Source organism: Talpa europaea (genome assembly GCF_964194135.1).
Source record: "Talpa europaea genome assembly, chromosome: 16".
Taxonomy (NCBI): domain Eukaryota; kingdom Metazoa; phylum Chordata; class Mammalia; order Eulipotyphla; family Talpidae; genus Talpa; species Talpa europaea.
Window position 1 is genome coordinate 44,674,625 of NC_140084.1, and position 27,978 is coordinate 44,702,602.

Below are 27,978 nucleotides of genomic sequence, written 5' to 3' on the forward strand. Positions count from 1 at the left end.
ATGGTCCCTGGTGGGATCCATTTCAGCTCTTCCCGTGCATCCAGCCTCTGCTGCATCCTGTCTTCCTCCAGACCTTGCTTCAAACACTGAATCCTTCCCTCCCCAAACTTCTTCCTGACTCCAGAGCCCTGAACCCAGGACACAGCTTTCCCCCCGGGGGTGCTTACCCCCAAATCACCTGAAGGCTTTTCCGAATGCCCAAGGTCCTGGATCAGAGCTGTCAGGGCTGTGCCAGAGCAGCTGCCTTATAGTGCAGCCACCTCCCCTTCCTGGAGCTGGTGCTTAGGATCCGCTGTGTCTCCAACTTGGGTGACTTTGATTCTGCCCATATGGTGGTTACAGCCCATCTGACTCTTCCTTCCCCTCACCCCCAAGTTGAGGCTCCAGACTTGGCCTCACCACCATGTGGCACGAGGCACGGAAGCATGAGCGGAAGCTTCGAGGCATGATGGTCGACTACAAGAAGAGGGCAGAGCGGCGACGGGAGTACTATGAAAAGATTGTGAGTCACTGACCTCTGGTCTGGGGTGGGAGCACCCCCTGGAGGATGGGCCCTGGTCATCCTGGGGGAAATTTGGGCTTGGAAATATGCCAAGACAAGAGCCAGTTTCCTCAGAAGAACATTCAGTCATCAGGGAAGCCTCCCCCTATTCTTGAGCGTAATGGTTGGTAAAAACCAGAGATGTTGATTTGTCGAGGCATGCTGTGTTGCTTGGGGTAGCCTCAGAGTGCGGAACTGGTGTCTCCTGGAAGAGGAAAGTGTTTGTTTCACCCCAAGCAGTCCAGACACAAGACTGGCCACCTCCTGAATATTGTCTGCCTTGCTTTTTGCCATGTTCACCGTGCTGGAGGCGCTCAGCCATCCATGGGCTTTGGCTCTGGCCTTTGGCTCCAGGCCCTGTGGGAGTCCTGTCATTATGCATTAAGTGAAATCTCACCACTATCTTTTGCCATCAGCTGCTTTGATCCTTTAGCTGCTTTTGGAGAAAAGACTAAATTCCATCCTGTGACCTAAAGGGCCCCCTGGTATGGTCTCTGCCGGTCTCTCAGTTTCATCCTTGGGCAGCTCGTGGTCTTTTTCTTGCTCTCTGCCACCGCAGAACATGGAGTGCACCTCCAAGGCTTCCCTTTACCAGGTTAATGCCCACCCATTATTGAGACCTTAGCTTGAAATGGTACTTGCCGTCTCAGGTCAGCGCTCCTGGAGATGATATTTATATAGATATTCCTTCCTATTACTGTGTCCCTGCCCCAGCTTACTCCCTGGTCTCCTGGCTTCAAGTCCAGTTCCACCAACCCACCCTCCTCGCAGGGGGCCATAGGAATCTTTCTGAACCACAAAGCTGCTCCTGCCCCTCCCTTGCTCACGCCTCTCCCTTGTTCATTGCGCCTCAGTACAAGCCAATCTTCATGATCTGAATTTTGTCCCATCTCATCTCCCCTCCTCCCCCACGTAATAGCACTCTGTTCTCTGCCTAGTTCCTTTGCTCAAACCGCCGGCCCTCCTTGCTACCTTGAGTGGACTTCTCTAACACAAAGGATGTATAAAGAGCCTAAATTTACCTCAGAATTGCAGCCTTCTCTAGCCACAGGATGTTTGCCTGAGCTCTTCCCACATCTAGATAACTCCTCACCTAGCAGCTTTTAGTCATAAGGGAAGTCTCCCCTTATCACCCACATTCAGACAGACGTTCCCTCTAAATGCCATTCTGGCTCCCCCTCCTTCCTTGGAGTGGGCTTCAGCAGACACCCAGCTCTGAGATTTGGGTCACCTTTGCTCCCCAGGGTCAGGCCTAACAAATGTGGTTTGAAAGTATAAATTAATGCGATAATATTAATAATAGCAGTTACCATTTTGATCTGAATTTAATTTAGTTGATCATTCCATGCAGCAGAAGGACTTTAGATGAAAGACTTTGAATCCACAGTCACCCAGCAGATAGAGGCTGTTCCCCTGGGAAGGGACTCTGAGAGCTCCTCACTTGCCTTTTGTCACCAGGGAAGGAATCGCAGGGCTGGGTGGAGAGCTTGTCTCTGCTGTTGTCAGAATAACGAACATCATGATGTGGGGTTTCCCCCTGTGTCAGTCATAGTTAAGGCTCCGGCAGTGGCCACCAACTCCTATCGGTGCTCAGGAACAACTGGCAGCCATTTACTGAGAGTTTGTGGTGTGCCAGAAATAGCGCCCATACTTTGGTACATCGTAGCTCTTTTCATCAGGTCTGAGAGGTGGGTATTGATCCCTGTGTTAAAGGGCATGCTGACAAGGATGACTAATATTGCTGAGCATTTATGTGTTAACCACTGTGCGAAGCCATTGCATGTATTTCTACTTCATGAAATCCTCAGCCCAGCCCAGGAGGTGGTTCTTACTACCTCCATTTCACATATGAGCAAACTGAGGTCGAGAGAGTCATGGCCTACAGCTACATAGTGAGAGGACAGAGCTGGCACTTTAACCCAGACTCTCTGACCTCCCAGCTCTTCATCTAGGCTTTATAGTGCAGAAACAGAGCTTCCAAAAGGTGAAGAGATTTGTTGAAGGTTGAGTAACTTGTCCAAGCCCCAATGGGACACAGCCAGGAAGCAAAGCACCAGAATGGTTAGGTCTTTAGAGTTTGGACCCTGGGTTCAAATCCTAGCGGTCCACTTAAGGCAGTGTGACCTTGGGCAGGTGAAATCTGTCTGAGTCTACTCTCCTTTTCTGCGTGTGAGAAGATGTAATGTGTAGGATCGGGTGTGATTGTGCGTAACATACCTAAAACATGAGTGGCTTAAGCAAGGAAGTGAGTTTCCTTGTTACGTAGAAGCCCAGAGTGGTCGCTTGTGCTGAAATAGTTGTTCAGCCGCCTATGGCTTTTCTTCCCGCGCTGCCTCCACGTCTAACAGGGCTGCTCAAGCCCTAGCTGTCACAGCTTCTGTCCATCCAGCGGGGAGGAAGAAGGCGGGGACACGGGGAAAGGGTGTTCATAGCAGTTGTTAAGAAAGCCTCCAGATGCTTGCACGTGGTCTGTCCACGCACAGCCCCCTGGCCAGAAAGTAGACCTGGGGTCGAGGAAGGCTAAGAAGTGGAGACTTAATCCGGGCAGCCTTGAGCCAGATATATTTATTAGCAGTCTTAGTACTAGTGAAGGAGCGGGGGTGAATGTTGGTTGCCAATTAATGGTCTGCCATAAAGGGGGGACAAGATCATCTTCCTCATAAGGCTTTATTTTTATTTTATTTTATTTTTTTTAATATTGTGAGGATCGGCACAGGGACCAGTTAGCTCTTGTTACTACTAAAGTCGTATTACTAGGTCGGTTTGCATCCAGGTCGCTGGATGGTATAGAGGAAAGAAGGTGGGTTGGGTCACTTGGAGGCCTGGAATTCCAGGCTCCTTTTCATGGGGAAGCTCTCTGAGCTTTATTTTCCCTCAAGACACTGGTGATGACCAGCTCCTCTCACTGGGTGATGAGGAAGAAGTCTCTGTGGGGTGCTTTGTGGTACTGGCCTGTACAAGCAGCCATTGTCCCTTACGTGAACGTGACCAGCATGTGGATTGGAGCTGCTGAGCTTGTGGACGGTGACTGGGCAATGGCTGGTGGTGGCTGCTTTGAGGAGGGGCTGGGACTGCTCAAACAGGTCTCTTATTCTGGGTAGAGAAAGGCAGCTGTAGGTGAGGGTTTGAAGAAGCTGAGGTCGATTGTGGCCAAATGGGGGTGTGCAGACACAGCTGGTTGTGCTCCTGATTTGTCTTTTACCCACCCTCATCCTGTCCCCCCATCTTCTGGTCTTAGCTGACATTGGTTCTTCATTGCTCTGTCTTCATCAGCTTGTTTTTTTTAATCGGTGGCTTAGATAAAGAAACCATTCCCTGTTGATGTAAAAGTTGGAAAAAAGGAGATCTCAGCTCAGGTGTTTCCTTTTCCAGGAAGCCCCAGGCTGAGACCCCCCCCCCACCTTAGGTAGTCATCTGCCTGGGCACCCCTACCCCAACGCTGCCCCTCAAGGTCCACTTGCTGCGTGCCAGGTCTGTCTCCAGAACTGGACTGTGAGCCATGAGGCTGGGCCATGGGCTGTCATAGGTGCTGCCATGGGCCCAGCACACACTAGGTCTGCCTGCTTATCGTTGAAATGGATGGATGAAAAGACTCCATGGACTCCTCTAACCTCTTCTGATCCCGGAGGCGGAATGGTTCAGTGGTTAAGAGTGGATTTTGGATCTTGAAGAGGTATTTGCATACCCATGTTCATTGCAGCATTGTCCACGATAGCCATGACGTGGAGACCCCTAAGTGCACATGGGTGACAGATGAGCAAATAAAGAATGGTGGGATATACGTGCAATGGAATGTTAGTCCATTTAAAAAGCAGAAAATCCTGTCATATGCTTACAGGCTTGTTTTGCAAACTCACCTGGTTAATCAGCCCTGGTACTCATTATTCGTTGCTGTCCTTAGAAAAATTGACTTTCCAATCCTCAGCTGTTTTATCTATAAAATAGAAAAAAATAATTATTTCAAGGATTGAATGAAATCGATAATGCCAACACTTAACACATTATACCTTGTGAAATGAGCCAGTCACAGAAAGACACAGATGGCAAGGTTCGGCTTATGCGCAGAACCTGGAGTGGTCAGACCCCTGGAAACAGGAAGCAGCGTTGGGGCTGGGAGGAGCGCGCAGGGAGGAGCTGTCCAGTGGATGTGGGGTTTCAGTTTTACAAGTTGAAAAAATTTAGCAATTTGTTGGACAGCTGGGTGCATACGGTTAGCACTGCTGTACTGTACGCTTAAAAACGGTTCCAGGCCTCCCCGGTGGCGCAGCGGGTTGAGCGCAGCGCTCTGAAGCTGTCTGCAGCCTCTGCAGTCAGGTTCGGTCCCGGCCGGCCAGGGAGCATCCCACATAGTGCGGCAGACCTCTCCTGTCGCGCCCGCTGCTCCCCTCAGCAGTGTGTTTCGGTCCGTCTGCCTGTTCTGCTCCCCGCTCTGTCTCTGGTGGATCCTCTCACCCTCCCGCGCCTCTGGCCTGTGCCCGGGTTCTTGTATAAAAATAAATAAATCTTTAAAAAAAGAAAAAAGAAAAGCAGTTAAGGTTAAAAATGGTTAAATCTTCGGTGTTTTTTACCACAGTTTAAAAAAAAAAAACTTTAAAAAGAAGAAATGGATTTTGGAGTCAGAACTGGGTTCAAATTCTAGTTCTCTATAACTGGTGTGATTTCAGGCGAGTCGGCCTCCCCCCTCTGAGCCTCCGTTTCCTCATCTGGAACATGGAGGGAAGAGAAGCACTTTCCCCCCTGTGGCTGGAACGTCTGAATGAGACTTAAGTGTACTTAAGACACTTCCCTCGGAGTCGAACTTCAGCTGGGGCCATTGACTTTTCCAGGGCTTTTTCCTTTCAGTGGCGCTGCCGTTGCTGGGGGAGGGGGGGTGCTTCCCGGCACCTGCCAGAGTCCAGCTGCAAACAGTGTCCGTGGGCCCGGGCTTTCGCCTGGAGCAGCCTTGGGAGTGGGCATGGGACCCTGGGCTTGCCCGGGGGGCTGAGGGGGCTGTGTGGCCCGGGGCCGGAATTGCTGGCTTCAGCAGCGCCTTAGGAACTACACCCCAGTTCTTCTGCACAAAAATAAATAAACAAGAGAGAGAGAGGGCAGCTGGAAATAGAATGCAGGATCCTGTGGTCCGGCCGGCGCCCTCCGCTGCTTCAGGCGTGAGCTCAGGGCAGACCCGCCGCCTGCTGTGGGCGCTGGGGAGTGTCCTCAGCTTCCCCTTGCACTTCGGTTCTGCCATCTCAGGCCTTGGAGCGGTGGTGGCAGACAGGCCCCCTCGGGGGAGGGGGAGGTACAGGGACTGGGGGACTTAATGCTGGTGGTTATCCTGAGCTCGTTCAGCGGCGGTGTTCAGGAGCGCCCGCGCGGGCCCGGCCCTCGGCCCTCGGTCCCCGGGCCCGGGGGTGCAGCGGTGAGCCGGACAGAGGGCCCTGCCTCGCGGGGCCATGCGGTGCTCTGGGCGGCTGGTCCGGAGCAGCAGGTCGTGGCTGCTCTGAACACGGGTGCGGTGAGGGGAGTAAAGAAGGTCGTGTGGGGAGCTCAGGAAGGCTTCTAGAAGGAGAGCTGAAGTAAGTGAGGGTGCAGCACGATGTGAGGGCGCTGCAGGCTGAGTGCTGAGAAGAGAGAACGTGGGCGCTGGGGGTGTGCGAGAGCCAGCGGCAGAGGTCAGGCGGAGCCCGCCGCCCGGCCGCGTCACAGCGTGGGGAACGGGCTGCAGAGGCCAGGGTGGCGGGGGGAGGGCCTGCGCGGTCTGGGGTGAGGACATACTGGTGGACAGGCGGTGGGAAGGGGTCAGTCTCCGGGGAGGCGGCCGATGTCTCGTGGCTCTTGTGGGTTCCTCTGACGCGGCATGTGGCTGGAGCTCTGCCTGGCCCAGCACCGTGGCCGCTCAGGTGTGAGAGCTGCTGCTCCTCGCTGCTGCTGCGACGTCTCTGTTCCCGGCCTTGGGATGGTGACGCCCTCAGGAGGACTCGGGCCTGATCGAGGCCACAGACTCGGGGGATTTGCCCCTGTTGTGTGTGTGCACGCGCGCGCACCCGTTCTCTCTCTTTGTAAAGCAGCTTTATTTGCAGTCTAAGTTCCGGCCGCCCCTTTGAAGTGTACACTTAACTTCGTGGTTTGCAGCATGTTCGTGGGGTTGTAGGGACATTCCCACAATTTAATTTCAGAAAATTGTCATCACGCTGAAAAGGCACCCTGGCCCATGGGCGGCCCGTCCCTGCCAGCGCCCCGCCCCCACCCCACTCCCAGCCCGCAGTAACCACTCATCCATTTTCTGTTTCTGGATTCTCCAGTTTAGACATTTCCCATAACTGGGACGGTAGGGCGCGCGGCCCTCGTGGCCGGCTGCTTCCGCCCTGCGTCCTGCTTTCTAGCTTCAGCCGCGCCGCGGCCCGGGTCAGCCCTAGGGCCCTTGGCACGGCCAGTCTTCCACTGTCCTCGCGCACTCCCCTTTTGCTGTCGTCCGCGATGGCCAGGTGGCGCATTGCCCCCTTTTGGCTGCCGTGAACACTTGTGTGCAAGTGCTGAGTCGTCAAATGTGGCTTCGCGGCGTTTCTGGCCGGTGATGGGTCACGGGTGTGACGCCGCCCCGCGCGGGCCATGCCTGCGGCCTTGCTGTGGAGCCGGCTGTGCCAGCTCGCTTCCCGTAGCCCTGCTCTTACACGTCTGCACGGAGACAACATCACCTAACAATACTTCTCAGGATGCATGCCTGTTGCTAAGCGATGTGTGGCTGTGTCTTCATTTCTTTCGGGTCAGTATCTAGGGCTGGAAGTGCTGGGTCACGTGACAGTGCTTGGTTTCATCTGTTGAAGAACCTAGTTTCTCTGCAAACGTGTCGATAGCTGTTATTGTCTGTCCTTTCGTTTGCAGCATCCCAGGGAGTAAGGTGGTGTCTGTGGTTCTGCTTCGTGTTTCTCTGATGACTGAGGACAGTGGTCACCTTTACCTGTGTTGCAGTTCTGTGTGGTGGAGGCTGGTCTCCTTCAGAGTGTCACACCTGGCTCTGAAGGAGTGTCCCCGGGTAGGGAGTGTGAAGAAGTTAGGTCGTGCTCTCGGGAGGGAGGTCTCAGTATTGGCTGTGCACAAGAAGGCCTGAGCTCAGCCTCTGCTACCACCCGAAGAGGACTCGTTCTCTGTCCCCAGTGGTTAGGTGGATTGGGTAGTGCTGCCACCTGTGCAGGTTAATCCACCTCTGAGGTACGTCAGAGGCGAGCTTGCTGCTAAGCTTGGTTGTGTCTGGGGTGCCTGGTTTTGGCATTCATTCGGGTGGTGATCCCTGTCCTGTCCATCCCTGCAGAAAAAGGACCCAGCGCAGTTCCTGCAGGTACACGGTCGCGCCTGCAAGGTACACCTGGATTCTGCAGTCGCCCTGGCCGCCGAGAGCCCCGTTAACATGTAAGACTGAGTTTGGGAGCAGGGTAATATCCATGACCGAGGGCCAGCAGTCAGACCTCACAGCCTCTGGGGTATGGACAGCCCTTTGGGGACGCAGGCAGGGAAGTCTTGACCTGCGTGGGAAGCTGAGATCTCTGGTTAAGGCAAAGCCCCCTGAGGTTGGGATGGAGGCCCCGGGAGTAGTAGTGGTTGGGGGACTTAGAGGGAACTGGCGAGGACTGGAGCTGGAGCCCCAGCAGGTGTGGAATAGGTTGCCAGAAGGGGTGTTTTGGGTGACTGGGACTTAGCTGGTGCCCCCTGGAACCTGGTTCACATTGCCTACCTCTTACTTGTTTCTGCGAAATGGGGCTCTCTTTTCCCCAGGGCCAGAGGACTCCCTGTTCCTGGTCTAGGAGCCTAAATGTGGTTTGGGGGGGGGGGTGATGTTTTGGCTACAGGACAGAGGGTGGAGGCCAGGGGGATCAGCGAGGGTTCCCAAACTCGAGGTGGCAGGGAACAGGTGCTTTGTGTCCAGGGTGGTGGGACCCCTAAGCTCCTGTGCCCCTGTTCTCCATTTCAGGATGCCCTGGCAGGGGGACACCAACAACATGATTGACCGCTTTGATGTCCGCGCCCACCTGGACCACATCCCTGACTACACGCCCCCGCTGCTCACAACGATGTGAGTCCCCTCGAGGTGGCCAGGGTGTCTCTTCTCCCCCAAGCCCTGGCCTGCCTGTTACCTCCCGGGAGGGGGAGAGGTGTGCAAGTGGGGAGGTGGTCTCCCAGTCTGAGCCAGGCCCCTTCTGCGTGCTGGTTTGGGCTGGGGTCTCCTTCCTCCCTCTGCTCATAAGACCTTGACTCCCCCCGAAGCTCTCCAGAACAGGAGTCAGACGAGCGGAAATGCAACTATGAACGCTACCGAGGCCTGGTGCAGAATGACTTTGCGGGAAGTGAGTAGATTGGGGGGTGGGAGGGATCTGGGAAGCGGGTGTGGGGGAAGACCAGAAGTCCAGGACAAGTTTGGGAACAAAAGGGGCCTTGGGATTCCTGGCCCCAGCTCTGCCGTGGACCGTGTCTGTCCACATCTCTCTCCATCTCCGGTTCACATCTTCTGTCCCCGAGGGGGTTCATGAGGGGTCTGCTGAGCTAAGATGCTGCCAAGGCCACCGGCGCTCTCTGACCAGGAGCGTTTTCTCCTCCACCTTTGCGGGGGAACACGTTTATCAAGAATATGTTTTCCCTCTGTGGGTTTTCCCTGCCCACATGGCTGGGAATGTCAGCTCCCAGGAGGACACGTCTCCTTGTTTGAAGCACACACGTCGACGGAGCCTGACGGGGTTCACGTGTCACGTGTCACACATGTTGTTGCAAGGCCCAGTGTTCTTCTCCAAGCCGCCTCCGCTGCCATTTCGCAGATGGGGAAACGGAGACTAGAGATGACCCCCTGCTCCAGGCTTGCTGGAGGGGGCGCCTTGACAGGCTTGGGCTTTTTTGTGTCGTCTCGCAACATCTGCATGACGCGCAGCACGGGTGGAGTGACTCCCCATTTCATAGACACGGACGTTGAGGCTTAGCGGTTGGGAGGGAACGCTGCGTCTGAGGAACTGGGGTAAACTGCCACTTCCTGAGGGGCCCTAAAGAGGTTCCCCCCACCTAGGGCTCCTGAGAGGACTTGTAGATTTCCTCCCCTGAGGGGTCCCCTGGAATTGAAGGGAGGATGGACCCCTCCTGAGCCCCTTGGCCAACTCGAGAAGGGTGACAGTGATGATTTCTGCCCCTTGGGGTGCTTGTGAGCATTTGGGGAGTGGTGTAGGGAACCCTACCGCAGTTGCCCCCCCTGTGGGTTCACTGTTCCCACGTTTGTCTCTGGGGTAGGCATTTTATCATCTCTGCAGTCAGAGGTGGCCAGAATTCTAGCAGTGAGGCCTTCAACGCAGGCAAATTCTTCGTTGCCATTGCTAACTATTGTTTTTGCCTTCCCCCGAGGCCACGGGGATGCTTGGTGATGGAACCAGGGTTTCCCTTAGTTCTGTCTGACTTCATGCACTCACCCCTCCCTCCTCCCTCCCTGTGGTGTGCCAGGCGTTGTTCTGGATCAGGGGAAAGGGCAGCTGTCACGTAATCACAGCAAGGTAGTGACCGTGAAGTGAAGCGGGGCCGAGACAGATGGCCTTTGAGGGGCCTGATTGAGCCTGGGGTGGGCCACAGGGCTCGGGGAGAGGGTGGGGGATGAGGAAGGCCCCCTGAGGGGACAGAAAGAAGGCCCGTGGGGCTGAAGCAGCTCATGTGACAGGTGAGCAGGGCCCTCTTCTCTGGGGCTTTGTGGAGGATGTGCAGGAAGCGGGGTGTCTGTGGGAGCAACAGAGGGCAGCACAGCCCGTCCACCTGGCTAGGCGGGTAGAAAAGCTGAGGCCCACAGCAGGCAGGGGACTGTCAGGACCACCATGTGTCGCTGCGGGGAAGGTGGGGGAAGGCTCTGGTACATTGTTGAGCTCCCCAAGTTGGGCGTGGGGGGTGAACGAGAGCCCAGGTGCCGCAGACCACAGCGAGGTACACAGTGGCGTGGCTGGGGGGCCTGGTGACACCCGGCATTCAGGACAGGTTTCAGTTCTAAAGAGTCCTGCCGAAGAGCTCCCTGACGGGGGTGGCGGCAGCAGACCCCCCCACCAAACGTTCACTTACAGAAGTGAAAGCTGGGTCAGGAGGACTCCCGTCCCTTGCCCAGGGTGCTGGGGCCTCCTGTACTTTCTGGTCCCCCTCCCTCCTACCCCCCTGCCTTTTTGTGCACCCCCTGAAGTCCCCACGTCCCCTGCCCACTCTGCCCTCGTGTTCTTGCCTTAGTCTCGGAGGAGCAGTGCCTGTACCAGATCTACATTGACGAGCTGTACGGGGGCCTCCAGAGACCCAGTGAGGACGAGAAGAAGAAGTGAGTTGGGGTTCCGGGTGGGGAGGGGGACGACTGTGAGCCTGTCTGCTGTGGTCTCCCCGGAGCTGAGAGTGGTGACGGACACACAGTGGGCGCCCTTGATAAACACAGAGCGGGCAGCCGTGGTCGGAGGGCAGGGGTTGGCTGACAAGCCTGGATGCTGCGCTCTGGGCTTGCTGGGCAGTGCGCCTGTGCTCAGGTGGCCTGGGTTCCATGAAGGCCTCCCTCTGTGAGCCTGGCCGAGCGCCTCCGGCAGATGGGCCCACGGGTCTCCTCTGTCAGGAGTCACAGGGATGGTGGCGATGGGCCTCGGCCTATGTGAGCTTGTAGTCAGCGGCAGCCCCAGGCCCCTACGAGAGGGGCTCCTGCAGACTGTGTGCCGCTAGGAATGTGAGGCTCTGCAGGACCTTACTCTGGAGCAGCCTCCCTGGACCAGCAGCGAAAGCGCCGGCTGTCATCCTGCCAGAGCAGCTTTTCTCCACCCAGTCTGACCACTTAATCCCCCTGGACCTTTGCACACGCTGTTCCTCTGCAGGTCTGGCCTCCGCCCTTCTCCAGGGCAGCCACATGCCACGGTCCTGAGGTCCTGGAGCCCCGACTCCTTCCTCAGGCTGCTGAGGCTCCCCTCTTTGTGGTCCTAAGCAGTGGCCGCTTTCCTGCATGTGCCAGGCGCTTTTGGATGACTGACCCTGACCCATGGCCCCACTTTCAGGATAAGATTGGCAGTGTCTCAGGGAACATTGACTAAATTCATCCAGCAGCAGATGTGCCGAGGCCCCTGCCCTGTTCTGGGCAGAGCGAGGGCCCATTGTTACCCAGGATTGTCTAGAACTTGTCCTTGAGGGAGTCAGCACCTGGTGGGGGGCACAGACCTGTTCCCTGGCAGTAACCACCCAACATGGTCGGCACTGAGTTGCTCAGGACAGTATTTGACCCTGCCTGGCAGAGGACTTCCTGGAAGAGGGGGTTTGGAATGGTGCCTGGAGGAAGAGGCCTGGTGATAGGCACAGAGACCTCCGGGCTGAGGAGCAGCAAGTGTGAGGTCCTGGAGGGTGGGGAACTCGGGGGCCAGTGTGTGGGCCCTCATGGCTTGCTCTGGGTTGTGTCCTGCTCTCGCCGTGCACTGCCTGGCTCATGGGCTCCCCGTCCCAGGCTGGCAGAGAAGAAGGCTTCCATTGGCTACACCTACGAGGACAGCACAGTGGCTGAGGTGGAGAAGGTGGCAGAGAAACCAGAGGAGGAGGAGTCACCGGCCGAGGAGGAGAGCAACTCGGACGAAGATGAGGTCATCCCCGACATCGGTGGGGTCCCCTCTCTGCCCTCCCCATCCCCCGCAGTCCCTGGGCATCGTTTTTTGTGTCGTCCCTCACCTGCTGTGGGGCACCCTGTGCTTAGAGCTGCCTCTCTCCCTCCCCTGCTCCAGGGCTCTCCAGTCTCCTGCCGTCCTCCCTGCCTCATGCGTGTCCTCCTCTGCTCCCGGTCTCCCAGCCTCTCTCCTCTCTCGTTTCTCGGACACTGCTTTTATGATACTGTCCCTGCCTAGGTTCCGGCTCCGTTCTGTGCTTGGGTTGTCTGGTTCTTTTTTCCCTTCTCTTTCTCCTTTGGAAACAAGTGTTCGTCCATTTACAGAACCATCCCTCATCCCCATCCAGCCTTTCACTCCTCCTTGAAGACCCCCGATCAGATGTCACTGTCTTTTCCTCCTCTCTTCCCGGCGCCCCCTCAGCCTGCTGGCGACTACTCCACGTGGTGTCGAGTGGCCAGCCCACCTCCCACGTACCCACATCCAGCTCCCAGACACCGGACCCACTCCCCTGCTTCCTTCCCACCTAGAGCTCCGCCTCTGTCCATCTGCCCTCTTCTCCTCCCTCTTACCTCAGCCTTGCACCCCTCTTGCTCACCCTCCCACCCCTCCTGTGGGCCCACCCCTCCCTCCACTGTTTGTTCTGCTTGCCTCTGGCCAAGCCCTTGCCGGCCTGGGGATGCTGAGGTGAGCTGACTCATTCCTTCCCTGCAGATGCCTCCAGTCTGGTGGGGCTCCCCCTCGCCCCCTTCACCTCCCAGGGTGCTGCCCCTTCTCCCCTGTCCCCTGGCTCGCCTTGGGCCCCTGACAGCCTTTCTCTTGGTGCAGATGTGGAGGTGGACGTGGATGAACTAAACCAAGAGCAAGTGGCAGATCTCAACAAACAGGCCACGACCTATGGCATGGCTGACGGCGACTTCGTCAGGTGAGACCTGCTGGCTGACACCCCACCGCGTCTGTCTGTGCTCCCTGCCCCAGCATCTCTATCCTTGCTGACAGTAGCTCTGTCGCTGGCGCACGCGTACCTGGCTCTGCGCCGTGAACTGTACACACACCAGCCCAAGCTCCCGGGGTGGGCCCTCGTGATCCCGCGTAGTGCAGAAACTGAGGCTGCACCCAATTCCTGCCACCTGTTGTGGGTCTGACCCCTTGAGGTGCGGGGTGTTGTGGCCTGGCGGGCAGCGCCCTCTAGTGGAGACACCTCCTTTACTCTCATTTGGTTGGACTCTGTTCTGGGCCTACCCCATGCAGATCACCTGGAATTGTCCCAACTAACCGGGCAATGAGTTGGAAACTGTTTGGTCCTGAGTCTGACCCCAGCACCCTCTGCTGAGAACCCTCTGTGGCCCCATCTCTCTCAGGAGCAGCCAGGGCCTCACAGTCAGCAGTTTGCACTTCCTCCCCCTCCTCCCACCCCTGCACAGCCTGCCTTGCTCCTCAAGTGCCCAAGACTCCCTCTGACCTCTGGGCCACTCACCTACCTCTGGGCTACTGGCTGTGCTCTTCATGCAGCCTGGAGGCTGCAGAGCTCACCCCATCCCCAGCGTTTGTCCTCCGCTGTCTCTTCCTCTGAGTGTCTTCCCTGACCTTCCAGTCGGGAACTGCAGCAGCCCCAGCCTGCAACTCCTTCCCTCCTCCGTGGTTCCTTCTCTAGCCAGGGTTTTACCATCTACTCGCCATGGGTGGTAGTACCTCGGCGGGCGTCTGTTTTTTCACCAGAAATAAATAATCAGCCCATGAGGGTGAGGATTTTTGTTTTTAGTACTGACTTCTGGATGGCTAAAATAGCACCTGGCATGCTTCAAGGGCTCAGTAAATAGCACTAAGAGACCCCAGGATGATCTGACCTCCCTTAGTTCCTGGGACAAATGCCTGTTGCCTGTCCCTACACTGTGACACCCATTCCCCCCGCAGGATGCTCCGGAAGGACAAGGAAGAGGCAGAAGCTATCAAACATGCCAAGGCCCTTGAGGAGGAGAAGGCCATGTACTCGGTGAGGGCTGGGCCAAGCTGGGGGCTGGAGTGTGTCTCAGGGAGTTGCTGCCCTCACCACCTTCCCACCTTCCCCAGGGCCGTCGTTCCAGGCGTCAGCGGAGGGAGTTTCGGGAGAAGCGGCTGAGGGGCCGCAAGATTAGTCCACCCAGGTAGGACCTCTCCCTGGACCTTGCCTCGTCAGAGCCAGTCTTTGGGGACTCTGGGGGAGGGGGCTGGGCTCAGAGCCTGGGGAGACTCTGGGCGCAGACTCATGTTTGCAAAGAGACCCCTCGGTGGAGCAGTGAATGACCTGCCCAAAGGCTGAGAGAGAGGTGTGGCCTTGAGGGCGAATGGACACCCTCCCCTGCCAGCCGCTCCCTCACCCTGCAGGACTTGGGCCCTTGCCAGACCCTCCCGGTGCCAGTGGCGAGGCAGCATGGGGTGGCTGGTACAGTTGAGGGCAAGGTCCTAGTCTTGGACTCCCACCCGGTTCTGCTGCTTGGCCATTTCCTTGCTGTCAGTTTGGCTAAGTGACTTCCCCCTCTGAGCTTCACTTTCCTCCTTTGGCAAAGGCCACTGTCACCTCCCAGGAGAGGGGCTGTGCCAATGCCCCCACGAAGGTTTCAGGCAGGTGTAGATGAGGCCTTCGGGCCTGGTGGGGAGATCCCAGCCCTAGGGCGAAAGGCCTTGAAGCAAGTGTCCTGCAGCTTACTAGGCCTGGAGGCCCATGCAAATCCATGCTGCTTTGGTTTAAGGAAAATAACTGAGGGTGGCACTGAGTTCTAAATCACCTGTGTGGGGTCAGGGCTTGCGGTGGGGCGGAGAATATCCACCGGAGAGTCATGCTGACCTTGCTTTCATCGTCGGCTCGGGAGGCAGGTCAGTGCAGTGTGTAAAAGCACGACCTCTGGGCCAGCTCCTTTCTTCATGTGCTGTGTGGTCCTGGCAGGTGACCGTACCTCTCTGGGCCTCAGTTTCCTCAGCTGTGAAGTGTGAGTAATTGTGGTAGCCGTGTTAGCCACATCAGAGAATTCTTACGAGTGGAAATAAGACACTTAGTACCAGGTACACAGTAGGTATCTCAGACATGTTTGCTTTCCTAAATTTTCAGCAGCAGCATTGATAAGCAAGGCCCCGCCTAGCAGAACGGGGGCATGGAGTGAGAAGAGGGATGCTTCCAGGTTATGGTTGCGAAGCCAGGCAGAACCGCAGCTGCTGAAGTCCTTGTTGCTTGGGGTCCAGAGGGGTCTGGAACACTGTTGGTGGGGAGTGGCCAGGGTCAGGCTGTCGACATGTCTGTGACAGGGTAGGCAGAGGAAAGGCCAACACCCCGCCTCTTATGTCAGTGCCTGGCCTTGGTGCCCCATGTTGGGGAGCTGGACCTGATTCCATACCTGCCCAGATCCCAAGGTCTTCCTTTTCTCATCACATTTTTCTCTCCACAGTTATGCCCGCCGAGACAGCCCCACCTATGACCCCTATAAGCGGTGAGCTCTTTGGGACCCGGGGCACAGTAGCTAACAGGCCCCCATGATGGGGCAGGCGTAGTGAGAAAGGATTGGGGTCCACCCTCTAGGCCACCCTGAGATCACTGACTGGTAGAAGTGTTCAGGGGCCTTAGTGCCTGGTGTCGCTACGGGTCTGAGTCATTTTTCTGTTTCCCAGAATATTAGCTTGCTTTCTCAATGTATTTCTTTAAGCATAAACCATCTTTAATTATCTGATTTCCATGTAGTACCACTTGTGGTTAAAAATGATCCTGCAGAGTGGCACAACTTAGAAATCAAAAAGCCTCTTTAATCTCAAAGATTAAACTCCCAGAAATAACCAGAGGCCTAGCAGAGCCTGGCCATGTTTATGTCCCCTGGTGCTTAAGGTGGTTGGGGAAGGGGTTGTGAGGGAACTTGGGTAGCTGGCAGAACCTTAGTCTGACCCCAGTTCCCTCTTCAGATTGGGGTGGGTGGGATAAGCCTCTGGAGGCTGTCGGAGGGATCGGTACGAGGGTGCACATACACCTTGTGAAACAGCTGGCACATCAGTGCTCAGCAGGTGTGTGGGAGCAGCGAGGGGTGTCAGGCACCTTCTTTCAAAATGGATTGTACCACATTTTTGTATATTAGATTTTGCTCTTTCCTTCCTCACTTGAAATCATGTTGAGGAAATCTTTCCATGCTGAATAGATCTGCTCATCCCTTATGTAGCCACGAGAAATCAGTCCAGAAAAGGCCATGTGGCCTTGAATCAAGGCCTTGGACAGCAGGCGTCTCTGCCCCCTGGGTCTGCGCCTCATTTGGTGTCACTGAGCTGTTGGGCTTTCGGGGGCTCTGTCCGTGTTGCCCAGTGGACGGGCTCTCGACGCTGGCACTTGAGCTCCTCCTTTCTCCCTGATCTTTAGGTCACCCTCGGAGTCCAGCTCCGAGTCCCGTTCCCGCTCCCGCTCCCCAACCCCAGGCCGCGAGGAGAAGATCACGTTCATCACCAGTTTTGGGGGCAGCGATGAGGAGGCAGCTGCAGCTGCTGCTGCAGCCGCCGCATCAGGGGCCGCCACAGGGAAGCCCCCCGCACCCCCCCAGCCCAGCGGCCCTGCCCCGGGACGTAATGCCAGCGCCCGGTCGGTAACGCTCACGCTGTCCGCCCTACGCCCCCGCCACCATGGGGGGGGACCTGGGGCAGTGGGGGGCCTCGGCCCAGGCCTGTGCTGACCGGCCCTCCGTGCCCCGCCTGCAGCCGCCGCTCCTCCTCCTCCTCCTCCTCCTCTTCTGCCTCGAGGACCTCCAGCTCCCGTTCCAGCTCCCGTTCCAGCTCCCGCTCCCGCCGCGGCGGGGGCTACTACCGCTCTGGCCGCCACCCACGTTCACGCTCCCGATCCTGGTCCCGCTCCCGGTCCCGCTCCCGACGGTATTCTCGGTCCCGCAGCCGAGGCCGGCGGCACTCAGGTGGGGGCTCCCGAGATGGACACCGCTACTCCCGCTCTCCTGCCCGGCGTGGTGGTTACGGGCCCCGGCGCAGAAGCAGGTGTGTGGCGGGTGTGCATGGTGAGGGAGGACACCAGGGCACTGCCCTTGGGTGGGGAAGCTCGTGGTTGGCAGGTGGTGAGGGAGCGCAGGTGATGGGTGGAGCACAGCTGCTGCTGTCAGGGTTCACGGTGTCCCCAGGAGTAGAGGGATATGGGTGCTCGGTGTCCTGTGGTTTTCTCAGGGACTCGGCCTGAGGGCTGTGGGTGCAGAGGGGCCAGAAACAGCAGGCAGCGCTTTGCACAGCAGGTGCGTTGAGGCCAGCACTGCAGATCCAGTGGGACACCAGGGCCGAGCTTCCTTCCCGTGCTCTCTCCTGGGGAGACTGGGGGGCTAGGGCTGATTGTCGGAAGGCAGTGGCTCCTAGATCAGTGGCTAGGAGCTTGCACCTCAGAGCAGCTGCATAGGTGTGAATTTTGGTTCTGCTAGTGACTTCTGGGGGCTGGTTTCACCTGTGGGGTGAAGAGAACCGTAGCGTCCCTTCCATTGAGCGGTGAAGGCGTGACAAGAAAACCCACGTAAGCGCTTGCTTAGCACGGGGCCTGGCACTTACAAGTGCTCGAGCTCATCCCATCATTACCTGTGTTGTGTGGATCTCAGTGTCAGTCACCTGCAGGGTCTGGCAGGTAAAACGGGCCAGGTGAGCACTGGGGAATTGGGGAGCACAGGTCCCATCTGGTGGGGTTTTTAGCCGCTCAGTGGCAGACCAAGCATTGCCAGTCTTCTGTTTCTCAAGAGCAATTCCGTTGAGATTTTTATTTATTTATGCATATAGAACTGGGGTACGGGGGTGAGAGGATTCACCATGGACAGTGGGGAGCAGAACAAGTAAATTGCTGAGGGGAGCAGCGGGGAGACAGGAGAGGTCTGCTGCACCATGTGGGTCATCTCCCTGGGCAGGGATCGAACTCATGCTGCAGAGGCTGCGGGTAGCTTCACAGTGCTGTGCTCAGCCTCTTGTGCCGCCAGGGAGGCTCTCAGTCGAGGTTTTTAAAGGACAGCTTTTGCTCTCAGTATTGCCAGCAAACGTGAACTTCGTGTAAACCCAGGACAGTCTCGGCAGAACCTGTGGCTTAGATCTGCCTTCAGGTCACCCTCATCTTTTGCCCAGGGTGGGACAGGAGAAAGACTGGATGTGGAGGCAGGGTCTGCTCATGCCTGATAGGGAGCCCTTGCTCGGAGCTCCCGGGGTCTTGAGCACAGAGAGAAAGGGGCCTGTGGGTCTGTGCTGCAGATGGCTGGGGGAGAGTGAGGTGAAGGGGCTGGCCGGTGTTGGACCCCGGACCCCGGCAAGGAGAGATGGTGAGGGCACCTTGTGCCCAGAACTGGGTGTTTTGTATAAGGGAGAGGTGATGCGCCCAGCCCCTCTCTCTGTCCAGAGGTGGCCGTCTCAGGAAGCGGTGAGTGGGAATGGAGTGGGTGCAAAGTGGAGGGCCCTTGCAGGTTGCGGGGATCTCGAGGGCAGACTGTTCAGAGACTGAGGAGGAGGTGAGAAGCTTGAGGGGTTCAAGGGCAGTAGCAGAACAGAAGGGAGACATGCCTTGGGCTGTCCACATGGGGCCCTGCAGGAGGGCTGGAGATTGGTAGCCGGGTGGGGATTGTTGGCCCCCCCAGAATCTCATGGCCCTTCTCCCCCCACCCCCAGGAGCCGCTCACGCTCAGGGGACTGGTACAGGAGGGGTGGCCGGGGGCCCCGGCACCATAGCAGTAGTCGCAGCCGCAGCAGCTGGTCCCTTAGCCTGTCACGTAGCCGCAGCCCCACGCGGAGCCACAGCCGCAGCCCCAGCCAGAGCCGGAGCCGGAGCTTGAGCCGCAGCCGCAGCCAGAGTCACTCGCCATCGCCCCCAAGGGAGAAGCTGACCAGGCCGGCGGCGTCCCCCACAGTGGGCGAGAAGCTGAAAAAGTGAGCAGGCCTGGGGGAGGAGGACGGGCAGCCTCTGGTGGGGACGCCGACCCCGCTTATTTTGTTTTGAATGGAACTTGGTGCTGCCTTGGGAGGTCTGAGGGGGCTGTGACCCTCCTTGGGGACAGCTGAGGCCATCGCCATTGTTCTGTGGTCTCAGGGCACTGCAGAGGCTGAGGGGGGTCAGAGGTGGCGACTGCCCGCCACTCCTCCACCCTAGCCATGCCCTCTGCCCCACTCCCACCCAGGACCGAACCTGCCGCTGGTAAAGAGACAGGAGCTGCCAAAGTCAGTAAGAATTTGGAACTCGCCCGTCTAACTCCCGCAGCAGCAGTGCCCGAGAACTGGGCCCGGTGGGCCTGCAGGGGGGGGCCCGGGTGGGTTGGGAGTTCCGGCCCCAGGGATTGAGGGGGGCTGGGAAGACTTTGCCCCTGAGATCTGTGTCCCTGTGCCCCTCTTCGCTGCCCCTCCCAGACCTCATGGCGGGTGTCCACAGCCTGCCCCTTGTTCCCCCCACGAGTCCCAGAAGCGTGGATGAGGTGGGTTGTGGGAGCTCTGGGACACCCACCCCTCTCCCCTCTCTTCTCCCCCTTCCCCAGCCCAAGCTGAAGCCGCAGGAGAAGCTGAAGCTGAGGATGCAGAAGGCGCTGAACAGGCAGTGTATGTTCCCCATCTGCCCGCAGGGCACCCCGCTCCTGGCCCTTTCCAGACTGGCAGATGCAGGGGGGTGGAGGGGGTGCACACCAGCGCTGCTGATGCCATGCGAAGGACCTGGGTGGTCTAGTTGGGCCTCTCTGAGCTCAGCCTGTACACATGGAAAAGGGGGGGCTCTTAAGGGCCCCCCTTAGCTACTGTGTCTTCCCTTCCTACAGTCAAGGCGGATAAGAAGGCAGCTCAGGAGAAGATGATACAGCAGGAGCATGAGCGCCAGGTAAGGGTGGGAGTGAGGCGCGGGCCTGGAGGGAGCCCTCACAGGCAGAAGCCCTCACGGCTTTCTTTGCTGCAGGAGCGGGAGGATGAGCTTCGTGCCATGGCCCGAAAGATCCGAATGAAGTAAGCACGTCCCTCCATCCCCGGATTGGGGCCCCAGCCTGCTGCCTCTGGACTGCCCGCTGTTCCCCACCACCTGCTCCCAGCTCAGTCCCTGCTCGAACCCTTGGGTGGACAAAAGTCTGTCTCTGTCTCTCATGTCTTCCCACCGTCCCCAGCTTTGCTCCAGCCTCTGCTGTCAGTCTGTTGCGTTTGCTATTCTCGTGGCAAACTTCCTCCCAGCCTCCTCACATTCACCTGGCAGGCCCTCCCTGACCTATCTGGGGTAGCACCCCAAAAGACTCCATTCTCCAGCCCTGCTTTACTTCCCTCAGGGTGCTAAATGCCCCACCTGACGGCCACAGTTCTTGTTGGCTTGCTGCTTGTTGGTGTCCTGGCCAACATACTAGCCTCAGCCCCTAGGACAGTGAGGTGCGCTCGGTAAATGTTTACTTAGAGTGCGGGCCAGACTCATGGTGGTTCTGGCCCAGAGCTGCCAGATGGGGCTTCTCCCCTCTCTGATGAACTTCTCTCTTCTGTAACTTGGAGCGAGCCAGCTCACGTAGACTTGGGGTCTATCCCAGCTTTGCCTTGCTGTGTGGCCCGAGAGTGGGCGCCTGGCCCCCTAAGAGCCTCACTTCACAGTTTCGTGCAGGCACAATCCTTGGTCAGTGCCAAGGGGAACCTGGAGATTAGAGAACTGGAGGCCTTAGTGCGGGCAAGGGGAGGTTCATGTGGTCTGATTCTCATTTCTGGTTCCACCCTGTACCCGCTGTGGGACCTTGGACAAGCAGCTTGTGGGACAAGCTTGGACAAGACAGGGTGCAAGTTGTTCGTTCATTACATGGGCTGGGTCTCCTGTCGGGAGGGGGGCGCCTAGCATGTGGGCATTCGGTGCTGTGGTCAGCCAGACCTGGTTCTGATCGCATCGCGGCACCCACCAGCTGTGGGCCCTTCCATTTGTTGTTCTAAGTGGGGAGGGAGTAGCCTCCCCGCCCCCCCTGCAAAGGACTGTGGAGAAATCAGCAAGGTCCTGGCCAGGCATGGAGAGGTGTCCCACACACACAGCCCTGGGGTGCAGATCCCAGTTGTTCCCACAAGGGCCAATTAAGCACTGAGGAGTGTGAGACCACGCTGCACGGTGACAGGAGACAGACGGCGGGCCACGTGGCCCACCCACCCTGTGAGCTCAGATCCTGCGCTGCCCGGCTCAGCTGCCCAGCTCTCCTCTAAGTGGGGATAATGGCAGTCCCTGCCTCTTGAGCTTGCCGCCTGCCAGCGCTCCTGCCAGGGCTCCCGCCACCCACTCATCCTCCCCTGGGCTGCCTCCTTTCCCTGCAGGGAGCGGGAGCGGCGAGAGAAGGAGCGCGAAGAATGGGAACGCCAGTACAGCCGCCAGAGCCGCTCACCCTCCCCCCGCTACAGTGAGTCTCCTGGCAGGGCTGGGGGCTCTCGGGCATTAAAAAGATGTCAGAAGCAGGTTCCCGCAGACCGTGGTACGTTGCCACGCCTGCCCTCCCTGAATGAGTTGTAAGAGGCGCGGCTGGTCACGGGACCTCAGAGCCAGCGTGGCCTCGGTGGGGACACCACCAGCCCCTCAGCCCCGTGCCCACTCCTGGCGCTCACTGTGCCTTCTGCCCTTCCTCCCCTCCCAGGTCGAGAATACAGCTCTTCCAGAAGGTGAGCAGGCCTAGGGCCCCGGGCGCTGCCCTGGTGGGAGGTCCAGCCCGAGCCCTGCCCCGGCCGGGCGCCAGCACGCTCCGCAGCCGCCCCTCACGTCCCTTTCTCTCTGCAGACGCTCGAGGTCCCGGTCCCGGAGCCCCCATTACCGACACTAGGCAGAAGAGGGGGGCTGTGGGGGGCAGAGCTCAAGCTGTGATGCTGCTGGTTTTATCTAGTGAAATAAAATCAAACGTTATTTAATTCCCTTCATCTGGCTTCACTGTCGTCCGTGTGGGGGAGTTGGGGGAGGCGGGGGGGGGGGGGTGCAGGCTCCCAAGCCCCAGGGGCCGGCTGGGGAGGGGCAGGCGCCAGCATGGCCAGAGCGGCTCTGCTCCAGCTGCTCGCGGCTCGGCGAGGCCAGGGCACGGGCCGGTGGGAAAGGGCCCAGGGCCCAGCGCCCGGCATGCGGAGGACAGGCCGGGACTTTGCCCAGGGCCTCTGGTGACAGGTCCAGGCCTCTCCCCGCCCTCATCTCAGCCCCTGCCCTGGCCTCGCCCTCCCCAGAAACCGGGAACGCGGCTTTCTGTGCCAGTCCTGCGGTGCCCCAGGCACTGGGGGCTGGCCTTTCCCCTCACCCCCTCATTCCAAACCGGTCTGTCCAGCCGTCCACCCCAAGGAGGGGAAGCCGCCTGCCCCACCTCAGACACCCCAAGAAAGCCAGAGTCCAAACGTGTGTGTAACCAGGGGAGGATTTACTCACAGCACAGGGGGGAACAGGCCAAAACACAAGTGATAACAGTGGTACCGGGGCGGCGTGGGGAGGGCGCTCCTGCCGCTCAGGCCTCCCCGGCCACCTCGGGGTGCTTCTGCCGCAGGTGCTTGTCCAGGGTGGCGCGCAGGCCGAAGGGCACACAGCAGTGGGGGCACTCGAAGCGGGTGCTGCCGGGGCCCAGGCCGTGCATGCGGCGGTGGCGGTTCAGCTTGCTGCTCTGGGCGCAGGCGTAGGAGCAGAGCTCGCAGGTGTAGGGCCGCTCGCCGGTGTGCGAGCGCCGGTGCACCGTCAGGTTGCTGCTGTTGGTGAAGTGCTTCCCGCAGAACTCGCAGCTGCCCCCCGGCCCGCGGCTCTTGCCCACGGACTTGGGCGTCTTCTTGGGCGACATCTTCTGGCTCTTTGCCGGGTCAGTTCTCTGTTCCTTCGTGGCGGCGCCCCAGCCCTCCCCGCCGGGACCTGCCTGAGCCCCGCCACCAGGAGCCCCTGGTTCCTGGACACCTGCGGTGGCGGCGGCCCCCGCCCCCTCCCCGCCGGGGCACGGGAGGGTGCTGGCCGGGGCGGCGGCATGGGCGGCCGGCTCTGGGGGCGCCGCGGAGGCCTGCTCCTGGCTGGTGTCGGCCAGGCAGGGGCTCTGGGGCCGCAGCTGCCGGTGGGTCTTCTTGTGGCGGTTGAGCTTGCTGCTCTGGGCGCAGGCGTAGGGACACTGGTCGCAGACGTACGGCCGCTCCCCGGTGTGCGAGCGCATGTGCACCTTAAGGTTGCTGAAGGAACTGAGGGTCTTCGTGCACACGGGGCAGGTGGGGCTGCGCCGGCTGAGGCTGCTCATCCGGGGGCCCTTGGCCTCGGCTTCTGGCCCCACCACGGCTGACACAGCCGCAGCCACCTCTGCCAGGCCCAGCAGCGGGGCCTCCGGGGTCTCTGGCTCCGTCTGGTAGATGGACAGTCCGTGGTCCCACTGGGCGTGGCGCAGCAGCTTCCAGGCCCCCGTGAACTGTCTGCCGCAGCGGAGGCAGCTCAAGGCCTTCAGGTCCTCGCCGTCTGCAGGGAAGAAAGAGTGGGCGTTAGTGCTGACGGCCCTTCTGTGGCTGAGCGGGGCAGCGGCAGGAAGGCAGGAAGGCAGCCCCGCCGCTCTGCCTCGGGCAGCTGCCGTCTGGAGAGGCGGGCGGGCCGTCGGGCGAGCAGCAAGGAAAAGGCTGGCGTGGTCTGAGGCTTTCCCTTTTTGTGCTTGGAAGTCGGGGCCTCAGCGTGCGCTCCCGGCTTCCCTGCAAGACCGAGGAGCCCTGCATTTCCCCAACAGGAAAACTGAGGCTGAGGCCGAGACCGTTCCCCAAGGCTCCACAGCTTGGAAGGGGTGCAGCGGGGATTTTCATCCAGAAACCTGGGAAGTAGGAAGCAGCCTTTCAAAACCAGATTATTGTTAATAAAACTATCTCGAGGACGGAACGGTGCCGCGCCGGGCCCATGCTGGTGGATCCATGCGCGATCGTTTCCCCGCCTTAGGAGTGCTGGCCACGGTCTAAAGAAGGCATTGGTGTGGTGACCTCGTTCCCACAGCATGGGCCCCAAAATGAGAACCCCCAAATTTTATGTTTTCTCTAGCCCTTCTAGATCCACTTGCTTTTATTTCTCAAATCCTAGACAGCCGTGGGGGTGGCTTCACGGATGCAAGACCAGGGTAAAGATCACAAGGTAGGGGTGGTTTGGGGGAGGGTCAGCCTGACCGGACTTTCAATTCTGGTTCTCTGGCTCCCTAGCTATGTGACCTTGGGCAAGAAACAGCCTCTTTGAACCTCAGCTTCTCGGTCACTAGCTAGAATCGGGGGACCCTAGGGGTCCTCCCTTTGTAAGGTGGTGTGAACTTGTATGGAGGGCAACCGAGAGCCTCGGTCCTTACCAGACCTCAGTAACACCGGCGCAGTCCCAGGTGCTGGGATGTCCAGTATGTTCCAAGGCCTCCTCGTGTCTGGTCACAATAATCCCAAAGGCGCCCCCCCCCCATCCCACCCAAACTCTACCATCGCTCCAACCACTGCCCCTCCCATCTCTCTCCAAAGGATCCTCCCCCTGGCCCAGCCTTGCATATATAATTCATTTCTTAAACTTCGGGAGTGCAGAGGCAGCGATCTTCTGTTTGCATGAACCCCGCAGCTTACTCTGACCAAAAGCTCACTTGAAGCTACTACCCTGTTAAGGGTTTTAATTCCGTCCTAAGAAGGAACCCAGGTGCCCAGACATCAGAACCTGGCTCCAACCAGGGGTTTCCCAGCATGCCGGGCTGGGAGATTCCATCCGGGAGGGAAGCCAGAGGCCCCTTCCCTGGGGCGAGCCAAGGCACCACTCATCTCCCTCAGAGGTGATCCAGTGATGGGAAGGGGTGGCCACGAGGCCCCCCTTTCACAGCCCTTCCTCCCCCAGGCCATGGCCCTCCCCAGAGGTCCCCCCTCTATTGCCACCCTGGTCCAACCACCTGGCCAGTTATTTCTGGCCAAAGGGAAGGAGAAGTGAAACCAGATTGGGGGGGTTGTGTGCGAGGCAAATCCCCAGACTAAGTCCTCTGGGGCTGGCCACACCCTGTGGGCGGCCCTCCTTCCCTTCCCAGCCCAGCCCCCGCCCTCACCCACCCCCTCACCGCTAGTCCCAGCCCTAGGACAGGGCAGGCCCTGGCCACGCCTAAGCTGCACCCGAAGGGGAGAGAGAAAGGGGAAGTAGTGCTCACTGCCCTGCCTGTCCAGCTCAGCCCCTTCTCCCACAGGAAGCCGGGCCCTTGAACCTGAAAGGGCGACCGCCTCCCGCCTTTACTCACCTGAGCCCTGGCAGGGGCTGGGGCCTCTGGAGAGCTGACAGCCCAGCTTCTTGTGGTCCATGAAAGCAGTGATGGCCTCCAACGGGAAGGTCTGCAGGCAGCGGCCGCAGGTCAACAGATCGGGGTGTTTGTCGGTCCAGGCCTGGCGGTCTGCAGGGAGGAAGCGGGTGGTGAGCATGGGGTGGGGCCAGGATGGGGGCTGGGGGTTCCGGGGGCGAGGGGAAACCCGAAGGTCAGAAAGGGGCTGGAGGCCAGCCCGGGAGAGGGAAATAAGAAGGCAGGGGCGGGAGGCTGGGGTCGGGGGCGCGGACGAGGGGGGTCCCCCCCCCCGAGGGCAGGAGGGAGGGAGGCGGGCCGGGGGCCGGGGCGCTCACCCGGAGGGCTCGTGGTGAGTGGCGTACTCAGCCACTGGCTCCGCACGCCGGGGCCGGGGGCTCCGAGCCCGGGCAGCACGCCGAGAGCGTGGCGGGGCTCGTCCTCGAACTTCCCCGCCGCGGGCACTTCCTTCAGGTTGAAGGGCCCCAGCCACCGGGCCTGCAGGGGCCGCGGCTCGGGCTCGGGCTTCACCTCGATGATGAGGTCCGGGATCTCCATCTCGTCGTCTGTGCCGGCCGCGGGCTCCGGGTCTACTCGGCGGGGCGTGCAGCCGGCCTTGCGGCGGGACATGGGTCGCGGGCCGGGCGGGCGGGCGGGCGGGCGGAGGACTCGCGAGCCGGCGCGCTCGGGCCGCGGCTCTCAGGTGAGTGACTGCGGCGACCCGCCGCGAACTCTTACACGTGCTGGCCCGGCCCGTGGCCCCGCCCCCGGGGCGGGGCCTGGCGGAAGAGGACGGGGCGGCGACGGGGCGGCCCCGCGGGGGCCCCGCGGGCGGCCGAATCGGATCGAGGCCGTGCCCGGCGTGGGGCTCGGGGGCCGGAGCTTCGTGACTCGACTGTGCGTGGAAACAGCAGTTTCTGCTCCCGTTTCAAGGCCCGGGGAACGTCGCGCGGGCTGTGCTCCCTCCCCCGAGCCACCCCCACGCCCCTCCCCGCAGGAAAATGGTTTCTAACTAGGCACCTAATAGTATGGAGTAAATGCTCCATTAAATGCATTACAATAAAAATTCACTGGGCAAACATACTGAACGCCCGAACGAACAAAACGGACAATGCTGACCTCAAGCAGTTTACTCGTTGGAGGCCTCAGCCTCTTAACAAGATAACTATGCAAAATACGGAATGTCTCCTAGGATGGCGAGTGCAAAATAAAACTAGGACGGCTTTTAAATGGACGGGATTACCCGGCTAGGAGCTCTCCATTTTCCTTCCTCGCTGGGGAAGGGCTAGGTAGCGTTGAGCCCTGAGGGAGGTGACCGGAAGCCAGCCTGTGCAATCAGAAATAACAAAGGGGGGTGCTAGAATACAGGGTCAGAAAATGGGGGCAGACCCAGGAGGGTTTGGACCGCTTTTTAGGTCTTGGTTTTCTGACACCAAAGCCTTGGGAACGTTGGCGCAGAGGAGGGTTGCGATGCTATTATTCTCTCTGCTCTTAGACCTAGCATGGCTGTGAAAACCAAATAGCCAACTGTCTTCCTCCCTCCACCCGGGCCTCCTTGAACTTCCCTCCTCAAAGCAATTCTCTCTGCTCACTGTTTGAAGTGGCATCAACACCCTGCCCCACCCTCCAACTCTCACAAGTTTTCTTCCTGGCACCAACCACATCATAATATAGAACTGTTTTTGACTGTCCTCTCCCTCCCTCTCCACCCCCTTCATTCTATACAAGCCCCCCAGCGGCCAGGGTCAGTCCCCCCCCCTAGTGTCCCCAGCCCAGCACCGAGTTAATTTCACATGCTAATCTCCGGAGGGTTGCTCCAGGCCTGAGGGTTCCTCATATTGTTATTCAGGTCTCAACCCAATTGTCCTCCTGAGAGTAGAGGGCCTCCCTGACCATCATATCTAAAGTAGCCCCACCCTGTGAAAGCCTCACGATTTACACTCCATGACCTCCACTTGTTCCCAGTTTCCTCCTGGGCCTCAGTTTCCCCATCTGTTAGCTGAGGTGGCTTCTTCAATGTCACCTTTTCTGACCACCCGATTGAAAAAGCCTCCCCCCCACCCTGTCCACCATTATCACATTACCCTCCTTTTATAATCCCTTTACATCTCTCATCAAGCTGCGAAGGATCTCTGTGTAGCGTATTCTGTCCGTTCCAGCCCCCCTAGAATGTAGTTTCTGAATGGGCAGGAGCCCAGTCTGTCTTGTTTACAAATAGAACCCGAACATGTTCATGGTTCAGGGGACAACTGTATTGAACCGTTATGCATTCTTTAGATGGCTGTTTGCAGGGGGCCAGGCACTGGGCCTTGGGAATCTAGTGGGAAGCAGAGGTCCACAGGGTGCCCTGAGGGGAGAAATGAATTGCCGGAGCTCAGAACAGCAAGGTGTTGCAGCCCTCAGGCCAGACGGTCAGCCCTGCAAGGGCCTCTGTTTCCGCCTTTGCAAAATACGGCTGCAAGGTGTGCTGGCAGACAAGAAGGCCGCCCGGGTCCACCCGTGCTACTACCCTCCGAGCTTTCTTTTTCAAGCGCGGCTTCTGAGAGCAAGATCTCCAGGTTGGGGTCGGGGAGGCGGCGTGCAGACTGGAGGGGAGGGGTGGGGTGTGCACGCGGAGAGAACAGGGTGGAAAGACTAAGCGGGAGGG

At 59.0% G+C, this 27,978-nt stretch overlaps 2 protein-coding genes across 3 annotated transcripts; one reads left to right on the forward strand and one right to left on the reverse strand.

Annotated features, from left to right (window-relative positions):
- Positions 1–403: 403 nt before the first annotated feature.
- CLASRP (CLK4 associating serine/arginine rich protein) lies at positions 404–21,911 on the forward strand (the record flags this gene model as incomplete). Of its 2 annotated transcripts, XM_084257378.1 has the most annotated exons (20): positions 404–502; positions 7,830–7,927; positions 8,487–8,588; positions 8,780–8,859; positions 10,751–10,835; positions 11,988–12,136; positions 12,967–13,063; positions 14,053–14,131; positions 14,209–14,282; positions 15,558–15,599; positions 16,508–16,723; positions 16,840–17,127; positions 18,772–19,029; positions 19,278–19,317; positions 19,629–19,689; positions 19,902–19,960; positions 20,036–20,082; positions 21,400–21,482; positions 21,714–21,738; positions 21,854–21,911. In XM_084257378.1, the coding sequence occupies 20 exons, from the start codon at positions 404–406 to the stop codon at positions 21,894–21,896; spliced, it is 2,025 nt and encodes a 674-aa protein (XP_084113504.1). In that variant the 3' UTR covers positions 21,897–21,911. The 2 variants fall into 2 exon arrangements, with proteins under 2 accessions (XP_084113504.1, XP_084113505.1); XM_084257379.1 differs by lacking the exon at positions 8,487–8,588 and having other exon boundaries at positions 7,830–7,856; positions 8,793–8,859.
- A 636-nt stretch (positions 21,912–22,547) lies between these two features.
- Positions 22,548–25,961, reverse strand: ZNF296 (zinc finger protein 296; the record flags this gene model as incomplete). The annotated part of the gene is made up of 3 exons (XM_084257473.1): positions 22,548–23,530; positions 25,296–25,445; positions 25,670–25,961. The coding sequence occupies 3 exons, from the start codon at positions 25,959–25,961 to the stop codon at positions 22,557–22,559; spliced, it is 1,416 nt and encodes a 471-aa protein (XP_084113599.1). The 3' UTR covers positions 22,548–22,556.
- Positions 25,962–27,978: the final 2,017 nt, after the last annotated feature.